At 69.1% G+C, this 12,213-nt stretch overlaps 1 protein-coding gene across 2 annotated transcripts; it reads left to right on the top strand.

The window, feature by feature from the left end:
* Window positions 1-638: 638 nt before the first annotated feature.
* On the top strand, window positions 639-11,532 carry NUMBL (NUMB like endocytic adaptor protein). 2 transcript variants are annotated; one of them, XM_089769904.1, is made up of 9 exons: window positions 639-796; window positions 5,041-5,182; window positions 5,920-5,994; window positions 6,261-6,335; window positions 6,532-6,672; window positions 7,067-7,268; window positions 7,819-8,115; window positions 8,230-8,382; window positions 9,232-11,532. In XM_089769904.1, the coding sequence occupies exons 1-9, from the start codon at window positions 660-662 to the stop codon at window positions 9,879-9,881; spliced, it is 1,872 nt and encodes a 623-aa protein (XP_089626030.1). In that variant the 5' UTR covers window positions 639-659; the 3' UTR covers window positions 9,882-11,532. The 2 variants fall into 2 exon arrangements, with proteins under 2 accessions (XP_089626030.1, XP_089626029.1); XM_089769903.1 differs by having other exon boundaries at window positions 8,230-8,406.
* The last annotated feature ends 681 nt before the right edge of the window (window positions 11,533-12,213 follow it).

The raw sequence follows: 12,213 nt of genomic DNA, 5'->3' as shown, positions 1-12,213 counted from the left end.
AAGGGGGGGGGAATAGGGGCTGGACTCTGAGTTGCAGTGGGGTGGATCAGGACAGTCCCCCTAATAAAAATGGGGGCAGCTCTGAGGTGTTGGTGGGAGGGAATGTCCCAGCTGTCACTTGCTCTGGGCAGGGAGCAGACTTGGTTAGGGTGAAATGGGGAGGGAGGGGCGCAATGAGGACTGGCTCGGGGGGGGGGTCCATTTTGCAGAGAAAAAGGGCTACACTCCCCCTAGGGCCCCCCACTGTCACCTCTGAGCCCTGGGCCCAGGCTGGGGGCCAGCCCTTGGGCCTTGGCCAGGCTGGCGAGGATATTTGCATATACCTCAGCCTGGGGACCAATGAGAAAGGGCTGAAGGTCTCTTGCCGGGAAGAAAAGGGAAAGGGTTAAGTCCAGGAAGATTTATTTGCATATTCATGAGTCAGGGGCCAATAGGAAGAGGCGGGGAGGGGGCACAGGTCGTTTGTAAATAACGGGAGGGGAAGGAGGACGGTTGCGTGGTCAATGAAGAGCCGCTTTGCATATTCATGACCCCGCGGCCAACCAGAGAGGAGCTGGGACGGAGCGGCCAATACGAAGCGGAAAGGGCGGGGTAGGGGGGGGCGCCGAAGCCCTCGCGCGGAGGAGGGCGTGGCTGTGCGGGGGCTCATTTGCGTATTGATGAGGCGGGGCGGGGCTAGCGGCTGGAAGGCTCCCGGGGAGGCGAAGGCGGCGTGTGCGCGCGCGGCGCTGGAGCCAGGGGCCGGAGCCGGGGGCGGCCGGGGCCGCTCGGTGCCTGCGGAGCCAGCCAGCGCCGGGTAAGCACGGCCCGGCCGGGAGAGCTGCCCTGGGCCGGGGCGGCTGCAGGGAGCCGGGGGCCGCAGCCCGCTTCCCACCGGCCGCAGGGGTTTGGGCGCCTCCGTGCTGGGGGGGGCATCCCGCCCCCAGCCCCGTGCTGGGGCAGCGCTGGGCCGGGAGGGGCAGGTCCCTCCTGCGGGGGGGCAGTGCCGTGCTGGGGGCCTGCCCACCCCCGGGTATTTTTCCAAAGCCACATCAATGAGAGAGGAGTCGGTGCCCCCCCTCCCCCCCTGGCTCCTGGATTGCTCCCTCCCTAGGCAAACCCTGGGGGGGGGTGTCCAGGCCTTGGGCAGGGAGGGGGGGCTGCTGGGTTTTTGCAGAGCAGGAGGGGGGGCTGTGGGTGCTGGGCAACGGGGAACCCCCCCTCCCCAAAAGGAGGGAGCTGTGCAGGGGAGAAATGTGTCATTTATTTTCCTGGCGTTTTGCAGATCTGGCAGGACTGTGGTTCGGGGCCTTGGAAACCGGAGGCAGCCGCGGAGGGGGGGCTGGGCGCTGGCAGATGGCGCGGGCTGGGCGATCGATCCAAGCCACGCTGGTGCGGCCCCGGGGTGACCGTGGGGCCTGGAGCCTCGTGGTGCCCGTCCGGCATGGGTGGCGCGGGCCGGGGCTGGCGCATGGGGCTGGCGAGGCCAGGCCGAGAGGCTGGCTGGGCCCAGGGGGGAAGAAACTTGAGGGCCAGTGGGGTGTGGCCGTCGGAGCGCAGACGTAGGGTCTCCCGGGCCGCACCCCGGTGCCCGACTGGGGAGAAACCACCCGAGGCCGGCACCGGTGCCCTGCCCGCGTCCGTCTGCGGCAGGAGCCCAGGGCGTCGACAGACCGGGGTGGGGAGGGGCTGGTCTCTGGCAGGGTCACACCAACGCCAAAGGGGGCTCTCCCAGGGCAGCCCCCGCCTCCTTCCGGAGCTCGCTGGCTGCTTGCCTGCCATTCCTGGGCCAGGGCCTGTTTGCTCTGGGAACAGGTGGCCGCTGCCGCCGGCGGGGGATGCGAGAGCGTTTGCAGGGGCAGCCAGGATGCGGCGTATCCCAGGCGATGATCAAAGGCCCCCCCCTCCGGGCCTGCTTTAATCATGTGGCCCCTGGAGGCTTCGGTGACTCAGAAGGGGGGGGAGTGGATGGAGCTGCCAGGCTGCTCCTAGGAGACCTGTACCCGTGGCACTTGGGGCTTGGCTGTTGTGCTACTGATCAGGGCCCCACCACGCCCAGGCCCGGCTCAGCCCTGGGGAAAGTCCAGCCGGGCCTGCGGCTTGGTGCTGGGGCATCTGGGAAGGAGCACAGAGGCGGTAGGAGGGAGGACCGTGGGAACTGGGACTCGAGGATGGGACCAGCTCTAGGCAGGGGTGGGCCTAGGGGCTCCGGCTGGACTCCCGGCTTGGCTCCCCGGTGCTCCCGAAGAGCAGGCCCAGGGCAGTTGCTCCCACGCCGCTGGCTCTCTGCTCCTCGCAGCCTGGAGCCAGAGGATCCCTGGGAAGGGCGCCGAGGGACTGTTCCGGGGCCGGGTTTCTACGCCGCCCTCACGGTTGCGGAGCAAGGTCCTCGCCGTGCCTGGAGCCAGCAGGGGAAGGCTCGCGGCATAAACAGTGGCCCCGCCCCAGAGGTGGCCGCATCTCGGTGCCGGGTTGCATATAAACAGCCCGCGGCCCCGGGCGCCGTCCCAGAGGCGGCTGCGTCTTGGCACCGGGGGCCTGTGTACACAGCTTCCTCCCTGTGCCCCGCCCCAGAGGCGGCTGCGATTCATCCTGTGTCTAGGCTGGGGTCTCGCCGCGTTTCCCCTGCCGATGGGGTGCAAAGCCCCAGCTCTCTGCCAGGCCGGCCTGTGGAGCCCAGCTGAGCGGGGTGCACTTGGGAGTGTTCCTTTCCCATGGCCCCGGGTCCAGGGGCAGTTGGTGGGGGGCAGGGTGGGAAGCCCTCGTATACCCCAGGCTACAACAGCTCCCCAAGGCCGGCCTGGCTGAGCCCGGTGGTGGGGAAGCTGGGGGACTAGGATCCCAGACGCCTGCCCCTCCCGCCCGGAGCTGGCAGGAAGTTGGGAAATAATCTGGAATTATTAGCATCCGTTGGAGCCACGTCAAGAGACAGCTGCTACTGGAGCCTCCTGCCCGCCAGGGCTCTCCTGGCTCTGGGAGGGGAGTGGGGTCTAGTGGGTAGAATGGGGGGTGGGGAGCCAGGACTCCTGGGTTCTATTCCCGGCTCCGGGAGGGGAGTGGGGTCTAGTGGGTAGAATGGGGGGTGGGGAGCCTGGTCTACTGGGTTCACTTCCAGGCTGTTACTGAGTCCCTGCAGAGTAGGTCATGTCCCGTGACTCAGTTTCCTTGCAGCTGGCATAGCTCCCTCCCCAGGAGACCGTGGGTTGCATTGATCCACCAAAGGGCCCCATGTGGGTCGGGGCTGGGGGGCGGGAGCTGATGCCCTGGTGGGTGCCTGCCCAATGGCAGCGCCGCCCAGCCCGCACGGCCTGGAGGTGGTCGGAGAGGGGAGCTGGCTTGGTGGGGCAGGAAGCAGAGAGCATGAACTCAACTCTGACTGCAGATGGGGTCTCGCCCTCGGCCAGGGGAAGCCCCGGGAGGGGCTGAGCCCCAAGAGAAGGAGACCCCCAAGCTTTGCTCTGCTGCAGGATCTGGATCAGGGGCTTTGCAGGCTGCCCTGGCCCTGGGCTGCACAAACCCAGCACAGCGCCAGCCCTGAGGAGCAGGGGGCGCCGGTGCCTCCGGAACAGCTGTGCCCCACAGCTGGGGGCAAGGGCAGATAACACCAGGGGTCCCCGGGCTTGGCTCTGCTCCGTGAGACCAGGGCCCCCACTTCCCGCAGTGCCAGCCCCACAGCAGGAGGCTAGCGGCAAATGTGTATATCACAGCCCCCTCCCTCCGCTGCATGGAGCTCAGCACGGCCTGTTATTGTAGGGTCTCCAGACACGGCGGTTGGGGGAGGGGCAGCCCATTATTGTAGGGTCTCCAGGCACGGAGGCTGGGGGAGGGGCCGCCTGTGATTGTGGGGTCTCCAGGCACGGTGGCTGGGGGAGGGGCCGCCTGTTATTGTAGGGTCTCCAGGCACGGAGGCTGGGGGAGGGGCCGCCTGTGATTGTGGGGTCTCCAGGTGCTGCGGCTGACCTGCTGTTGATGAGATTCCCGCTAGTTCCCCTGTGAATTGCAGCTCCAAACGGGGGGCCCCTTGTGGCCTGGCCTGTGAGCAGCACCGTGTCCCCCTGGAGAGATCAGCCCCCGCCAGGAGCCGGGGAATTCACCCCACACTGGCTGACCGGGAAGATTCCCATAGTCTGCTTGGGGGGGCGCCCCCCAATGGCTCAACACCCCCCCGGAAATCCCGGCCCCCGCTGTGTGGGGAGGCCGAGGGGGGGGGGGGGCTGTGTACAGGTGATCAAGAGTGTGGGGGCTGGGGGGGGAGCCAGAGGAGCAGCTGAGGAAACAAACCCCTTGGCCAAATGTTTGTGCGGCCCCCCCCCCGCTCCAGCTGGTGCGCGGGGAGGGGCGGCCAGCTGTCAGAGCCCTCGCGGCTTCGGGGCAGCTGCCTCCCTTGGGGGGGTCTGTTACCATGGGGCTGCCCCCCACCTGTCCCCCTGTGGCCTTTTGTTCTGGCCCTGCTGCTGCTCACCCTGCCTGTCTGGGGCTGATTTTAAATCAAGGGCCTGGCCCCTCCCCTCCCATCTGCCCCCACACTGTGCCTGCCCTCCCCCACCCCCACAGTCCATCCCCCTGACAACGGGGGGGGGAGGGGGGGTCCTGCCCCCAGCCCAGGGCAGAGTCAGTCAGTTCACTGCTTATTGGATGGGGGGTTCCTCTCCGGGCCCTTCTAGGGCCCCACGTGTGGGGCTGGGGCTAGCACCAGGTCGGTACAGGGAGGGCAGGAGGGGGCCCCACAGCCGATGCCCTCGGGGGAGGGGGTTACATTGTGCTGCCCCATTCTCCTGGGGCCCCTCGAATTCCCGCCCCTCGCGGGCTGCCCGTCTTGGGGCACCGGGGCCCTCTGGGGGGGGCCCCTGTTAGCTGGGGAGCTGGCGCTGGACACAGACCCCCCCCCCCCAGCGCAGAGTGATCCCGTCTGTGTCTGTCCAGATAGGCCACTTCTGGGGGCAGTCTTGGCCCGCCCCTTGCTGTAACCACTAGGCTCCGCTCCCAGAGCCAGGAGAGAACTCTGGCCCCCAGGTGTATTTCAGGGGGGCTCCCTGGAGCTGATTCCCGTCTCCCCCCCAGGCCGGGCGATTGCACCATGAACAAGCTGCGGCAGAGCCTGCGGCGGAAGAAGCCGGCCTACGTGCCCGAAGCCAGCCGGCCCCACCAGTGGCAGGCGGATGAGGAGGCCGTGCGCCGGGGCAAGTGCAGCTTCCCCGTGCGGGTGAGTCAGCGGGAGGGGTGGGGGGAGCCTCACGTTTGGTGGCACCAGGGCAGGGGAGTCCCCGGAGCTGGCAAGGCTGGCAAGGCCTCCCCTCACACCCCCGGGTGCTGTGCCGGCATCCTTCGCACGCACGTGCAGTGTCGTGCCCCAGCTCAGCCTGGTACGCACAGGTCCATGGGCCCGCTCGGCTCGCACGGGCGGCCCGCTCGGCTCGCATGGGCGGCCCGCTCGGCTCGCACGGGCGGCACGCTCGGCTCGCACGGGCGGCACGCTCGGCTCGCACGGGCTGCACGCTCGGCTCGCACGGGCGGCACGCTCGGCTCGCACGCTCGGCTCGCACGGGCGGCACGCTCGGCTCGCACGGGCGGCACACTCGGCTCGCACGGGCTGCACGCTCGGCTCGCACGGGCTCCAGGGTCGCACGCGTGGCCAAGGGACTGCACAGTCCATTCTCACGGGTTTGCATGCTCAGCTCGCCCACGTGGGTCAGCGGGCACAGCTGGTGCATGGGCCGGTGGATATGCCGAGGGTGGGGGGTTGCACACTTTGCTCGCACACCCATGTTTCCAGTGGTTCCCTTGTGCCGCACACACGCGTGTGCCAAGGATTTGCACACTTCCCATCCCTTCTCAGCTCTTGCCCCTCCCTGCAGGGAACCCAGGAGTCCTGCAGCCAAGGGGGGGCGCTTGGCTCTCGCCGGGGGGGGGTGGGCTCGCTCTGACCTCTCCCTCCCGCAGTACCTGGGCCATGCTGAGGTAGAAGAGTCCCGCGGGATGCACGTGTGCGAAGAGGCGGTGAAGAAGCTGAAAACAGTGAGTTCAGCTTGCACGGAGTGGGGGGGGGGTAGGGAGGGCACGTCCGGGGCCAGATGCCCCTCCCCCACTGGGGACCCCCAGCACTACTTCCTCCCCCACCAGCACCAGGGCTCTTGGGGGTCTAACCCATTTCTCCCTTGTCTGAACTGGGGCTTGGCCGCTGGGCACCCCCCGACCGGGGATCACCAGGGCGCCCCGCAGCGGAGGTTGGGACGGGGGGGGTGTCCTGTCCCCCGCTGACCCCCCCCCCCCTCCGGTTGCAGAGCGGGCGCAAGACGGTGAAGTCGGTTCTGTGGGTGTCGGCGGACGGACTGCGGGTCGTGGACGACAAAACGAAGGTACACGGGGGGGGGACACGGCTGGGGGGCAGCAGGGAGCCGCGGGGGGTCCTGCCGGTCTCCTGACCCCCGGATGCGGGAGGAGCCCCCTGGCCCTGCAGCGTCTCCCCACGGGCAGAGATGGGGGGGCAGGGCTGGAGGGAGGCGCTGCCCCGTCTCATGGCGCCCCCCCCCCCTTCCCCCGCTCCCCCCCCAGGATCTCATTGTGGACCAGACCATCGAGAAGGTTTCGTTCTGCGCCCCCGACCGCAACTTCGACAAGGCCTTTTCCTACATCTGCCGGGACGGCACCACCCGCCGCTGGATCTGCCACTGCTTCCTGGCCCTCAAGGACTCGGTGGGGGCCCGGCCTGACCGTGTCTGCCGCTCCCGCCCCGCGCCAGTGTGCCCGCCCCCCCCGACCCCTCGCCAGTGTGCCCCCGCCCCATGCATGTGTGCCTGCCCCGCCCACGCGTCCCAAGACCCCTGCTGCCTCGCCTGTGTCTCCCACGTGCCCCTAGACTCCCCTTCCTCCCTCCCTGCCCATATGGCCCTGCCCCACACCTGTGTGCCTGCCCCACCCGCATATCTTTAGCCTCCCCTGCCCTGCCCTCCCCCAGGCATGCACCTGCCCCCCGCAGCCCTGCCGGTGTGTGCCGGCCCCACCTCCCTGTGCGTGTGCCCCTGGCCTGCCCATGTGTGTGCACCGGGGGAAGGCCCCGCCCTGACCAGGCTCTGCCATGTGCCCGCAGGGCGAGCGACTGAGTCACGCCGTGGGCTGCGCCTTCGCCGCCTGCCTGGAGCGCAAGCAGAAGCGGGAGAAGGAGTGCGGGGTGACGGCCTCCTTCGACGCCAGCCGCACCAGCTTCGCCCGCGAGGGCTCCTTCCGCGCCCCGGCCGCCGGCCGGCCCGCCCAGCGCCAGCTCCTGCACCAGCTGCACGACAGGAAGAAAGGTGACAGGGACCCACCCCCAGCCCCGCCCCCAGACTCTCATTCCCCTGCCTGGCTCCGCCCCTTTCATCTGCTCCATGTAGCCCCGCCCCCAGACTCTCATTCCCCTGCCCGGCTCCGCCCCTTTTATCTGCTCCATGTGGCTCCTCCCCCAGACGCTCATTCCCCTGCCCGGCTCCGCCCCTTTCATCTGCTCCATGTGGCTCCGCCCCCAGACTCTCATTCCCCTGCCTGGCTCCGCCCCTTTCATTTGCTCCATGTGGCTCCGCCCCCAGACTCTCATCCCTTGACTGGCTCCGCCCTCCCTCTATACAGCTCCGCCCCCCTGTACCCTCCTATCCAGCTCTGTCCCCTCTCCAACCCCCCTCCCAGACCACCCTTTGCATGTTGGGTTGGGGTCAGATTTCTCAGTCTGAGGTGGGGGGGCAGAGGGTCAGAAGGGAGTTGGGGGGGAGTGGGGAGGTGGGCAGGCGCTAAGGGGTGCTGGGGGGCGGGGCCAAAGGGCGCGGGGGGCGTATCTACGGGTGGTCTCACCCTGACTCTCTCCACCAGCGGAGGCCCCCCCCGCCGCTGCCGCCGCCCCCTCGGCCCCCCCTGTCCCTGCCCAGCCGGGCAGCGTCTCGCCGCCGCAGGGGGCCACGTCGCCGGCGGAGAAGGGGGAGGGGGGCGCCCAGCACGCCATCCCGCGCCGCCACGCGCCCCTGGAGCAGCTGGTGCGTCAGGGCTCCTTCCGCGGCTTCCCCGCCCTCAGCCAGAAGAACTCGCCCTTCAAGCGCCAGCTCTCGCTGCGGCTCAACGACCTGCCGTCCACGCTCCAGCGCAAGGGCCACGCCCCGGCCCGGGGCGCCGGTGAGCGGGGCAGCACGGAGGGGGGGGCGTTGCCCCGGGGAGGGGGCTGCACGGGAGGGGGGTGGGGCGCGGCGCGTCGTCCCCCCGCCCCAACGCTGCTCTGCCCCTCCCCAGTGCCGGAGCTGGAGTCGACCCCGCCCGGCGACAGCGACGGGATTAGCGCCCTGTGCAGCCAGATCGACGCCTCCTTCGCCCGCCCGCCCGCCGACCCCTTCAGCCCCACGGCCGCCGACGGTGCCACCTCGCCCCCCGCAGGGCTCCCCCAAGGTACCGGCCCTGGGCCGTGCCCCGGTGAGTCCTCCCCTGCGCTGTGCCCCCAAATACTGCCACGCCCTGTGTGCCACGCCCCTGGGAGTCCTCCCCTAGGCTGTGCCCTGCGGAGCCCCCAATACACTGTGCCACGCCCTGTGTCACGCCCCTGGGATTTCCCCCTTCACTGTGCCACGTCCCTGCAGAGCCCCCAATACAATGTGCCATGCCCTGTGTGCCACGCCCCTGGGAGTCCTCCCCTACGCTGTGCCACGTCCCCACAGAGTCCCCAAATACTGTCACACCCAGTGTGCCACCCCCCTGAGAATCCTCCACGCAATGCCACACCCTGTGTGACATGATCCTGGGTTTCTCCTCCTCCTCTGTGCCACGCCCCTGCAGAGCTCCCACATATTCTTAGGGTGTGACTATGTGCCACGCCCCTGGGAGTCCTCTCCTATGCTGTGCCACGCCCCCGCAGAGCCCCAATACAGTGTGCCACACCCTGTGTGCCACGCCCCTGGGAGTCCTCTCCTATGCTGTGCCACGCCCCCGCAGAGCCCCAATACAGTGTGCCACACCCTGTGTTCCACGCTCCTGGGAGTCCTCTCCGACACTGTGCCACGTCCCCACGGGGCCTCCAAATACTGTTGCGCCCAGTGGGCCGTGCCCCTGAGAGTCCTCCCCTACACAGGGCCACGTCCCCACATACTGTTGCGCCCAGTGTCCACGCCCCTGGGAGTCCTCCCAGGCGGTGCCACGCCCACCCGGAGCCCCCAGTGCACGGTGCCACGTCCCAGCGAGTGCCCTGCCCTGGTGTAGGCCCCGGGGTCGCTCACTTGCGCTGGTTTCTCTCCTCGCCTGCAGGGCCGGCTGCCTGGGGCGAGCCCGCGGCAGGGGGTCCCCCGCAGGCCCCCCCATTCCAGCCCGGACACAAGCGGACCCCGTCGGAGGCAGAGCGCTGGCTGGAGGAGGTGGCCCAGGCGGCCAAGGTGCAGCAGGCGGCCCCAGCGGTGGCGGCCCTGCCCCCCACGCTGCCCCTCTACGCCCTGAGCTACGACGCGGCGCCCGCCCCCATGGGCGTGTTCCTCCCGCCCCACCTGCAGCCGGCCTACGTGGCCGTGGGGGGCTACCCGCCGGCCGGGCCCTACGCCACGCCCAGCATCCCCGTGGTGGGCATCACCCCCTCCCAGATGGTGGCCAACGCCTTCTGCTCCGCGGCCCAGCTGCAGCCCTCGAACTCGGGGGGCAAAGTCAGCTCCTTCCCCCCTGCGCTGCTGGGCCCCGTGCTGCCTCCTCCCCCCCAGGCCCGGCCGAAGCCCGGTGGTGCCCCCTGGCCCCCCGAGTCAGGCCAGCCGGGGGCCACGGCCTCTCTGCCCGCCGCCGCCCGCCCTGGGCCGGACCCAGACCCCTTCGAGGCCCAGTGGGTGGCGCTGGGGGCCAAGCCCCCCGGGGGGCCCGACCCAGCCACCCCCTTTGCTGGAGACTTGCAGAAAACCTTTGAAATTGAGCTGTGAGCGGGGGGGGGCCTAGCCCCCTGCTACGGAACTGACTGTGGGGGTGGGCGGGCGACCCCCACCCAGCCGGGATATGGGGCACCCCCCTTGGTAAACGGGGGGGGCGCCTATGGCTGCTGCTGCCCCTGGCCCCTGCTTTGCTGCTGGGCACAACAGCCCTGACGTGGGGACTCCCTGGGGGACAGGGGGCTGCTGAGGGCAGGGAGCTTGGGGGTGTGGACACCCCCCGGGGGCTGAAATAGTTAATGGGACCACAGCTGCCTGCAAAATGGGGGGGCCCCTGGGCTGTTTAGGGGGGCGCTCCAAGGGCGGACAAGGCGCAAGGCAGCCCGTGGGGGGCACGTTCCCTCCCCCCGTGCTGGGGGGCTCCGCTTAAGTCAGCGCCTGCCATCTCGTATCTCCCCCCCCCCCCCCAGCTGTCTGCCAGGCCTGGCCCCCTCATGCCTGGTCTGTGGGTCTGGGGGGGGCAGGCCAGGTGCCCCATGTTTGGAAGGGAGGCCAACGGCAGGGGGGCTCAGCAGAGGAAAAAGGGGGGGCTCTTACCCTGCGGGGGGAGCTTTCCATCCCCATGGGCCTCTGCTCTAATGGGGGGGGGACGCAGCAGCGCCCCCTGCTGCAGGTGCGGTGACCCTCAGTGGAGCCCAGCCTGGGGAGCCGGGGGCAGGAGCGAAGTGGGGTGCTGCTTGCCTGCCATGTGGGGCCCCCAGCGCGCTGGCGGGGGAGGGGGTCCGAGCTCTAATTTATTGTCTGTTTTAGTTGCGGGGGGCGGGCACGGCCAAGGGGGGCTTAGCCTGGGGTGGCTGGAGCACAGACGGGCTTGCACTGCCCCTCCCCCCCCCCGCCCATGCCTGGTGCAGAGCGTAGGCCGGGGGCTGGGCCGCTGTATGTAAGTGGGGGGTGTCGGGAGCCGAGGGAGGGGCCAGGAGAGGGCGTCGCAGACCCCCCCCTCCCCCCAGTCACTGTAGTGCAGCCTGGGTACGCCCCCACGTGGGCACTGCCCAGAGGTGCAGTGGTGGCCCTGGGCGGGGGGGGGGCTGCCTGTGCCAGGGGGTTTATGGGGGGGGTGATGCCATCTCCTGGGGGTGGCTGGGGGGGCCGTGCCACGTTGTAGGTGCACGGAACCCTGGTGCAAGGAGGAGCAGAAAAGTGAGTTCTGCCCGTGCCCCTGGTGCAAGGGCTGGTGCCACATAGTGCAGGTGAGAGAGTCCCCAGGGCCCGGACGCCCTGAGTGTGCAGTGGGTCCCCCCGTCCCCCCCCCCCCCCCGCTCCCTGCGCTGGTACCTCGGCTCCCAATGCACATGCCCCGCGCTGGCCAGCAGGAGGCGATGCCGGGGCGGGGGGGGGGGCAGATTTTCTATCTTTATTTCCAACATTTTTTTGTATCTAAAATTCCTGCCCCTGCCCCAATTTGTATGTTAGAAACAACTGCCAATAAAGCGATCCTCTATTACCGCCTGGCGCCCGGCCTGGGAGAGTGGGAGGGAGGGGGGGTCTCAGCAGACTTCTCCCCCCTCCAGTGCAGGATCACAGCCCCCGTCTCAGCCGGCGGGCCCTGGAAGCTGCGCCCGCGTGCAGCCGTTCAGGAGCGATCCCCGAGCCGCCTGGCAGCTTAGCAAAAGCCAGAGCGCGGTTTGTTTTCTGGGTGGTGTGTGCACAGAACAAAATTTATTCCACACATGGATGGGAACAACAAAAGGGAGCGGTAGGGGGTGGGATCCTGCTGCAGGACACCTCCCCCCCCACCCCACGACTGCCAGTTCTAAGACCGTTCCCCTCCCCCTTGCTTTCAGTGGAGAGGGGCCTCCGCGTCTTGTCCTAAGCTGCAGTGTAAACACATCCCACCCCAGAAGTGGCTGCAACTTAGCGCTGGGCGGCTGTTAAGGTGAGACGGGTTCTACAAGGACCCAATGAGCACCCTCAGATCCCGCTCACCCCACAGCTCAGGAGACCACATGTGGGGTGCTCCGAGCCATGGCTGGGGCCTGCTGGGCTCCTCCCTGGGGGGAGATTGGGGGCAGAGGGCAGCAGATTGGAGCCATCTGCCCCCTCCCCCCCGAAGGCACAACCTGCCTAGTGGCTCTCCTTCCCGGGGGGCTGGCCCCGCCCCACTCCCAGCTGGCCCCATTGACCTTTCCTCTGTGGGGATGCTGCCATGGGGTGTGCTGAGTCTGCTGGGTCTCAGCCTTGTGCCCCATAGGGAGGGATGAGGTTTGGGGTCCAGTCCCACGGATGGCCTCCCCCCTGCCTGCTCACCGCTGCCCCCTTGCAGGCAGGAAAGCAGGGAGGTCGGGGCCCTTGGCACCCCACTGGGTCCCCTGTGTCCCCAGCCAGC

The sequence above is a fragment of the Pelodiscus sinensis genome, chromosome 18 (assembly GCF_052426305.1).
Source record: "Pelodiscus sinensis isolate ZL-2025 chromosome 18, ASM5242630v1, whole genome shotgun sequence".
Taxonomy (NCBI): Eukaryota; Metazoa; Chordata; order Testudines; family Trionychidae; genus Pelodiscus; species Pelodiscus sinensis.
This window is presented reverse-complemented; position numbering and strand designations above follow the sequence as displayed.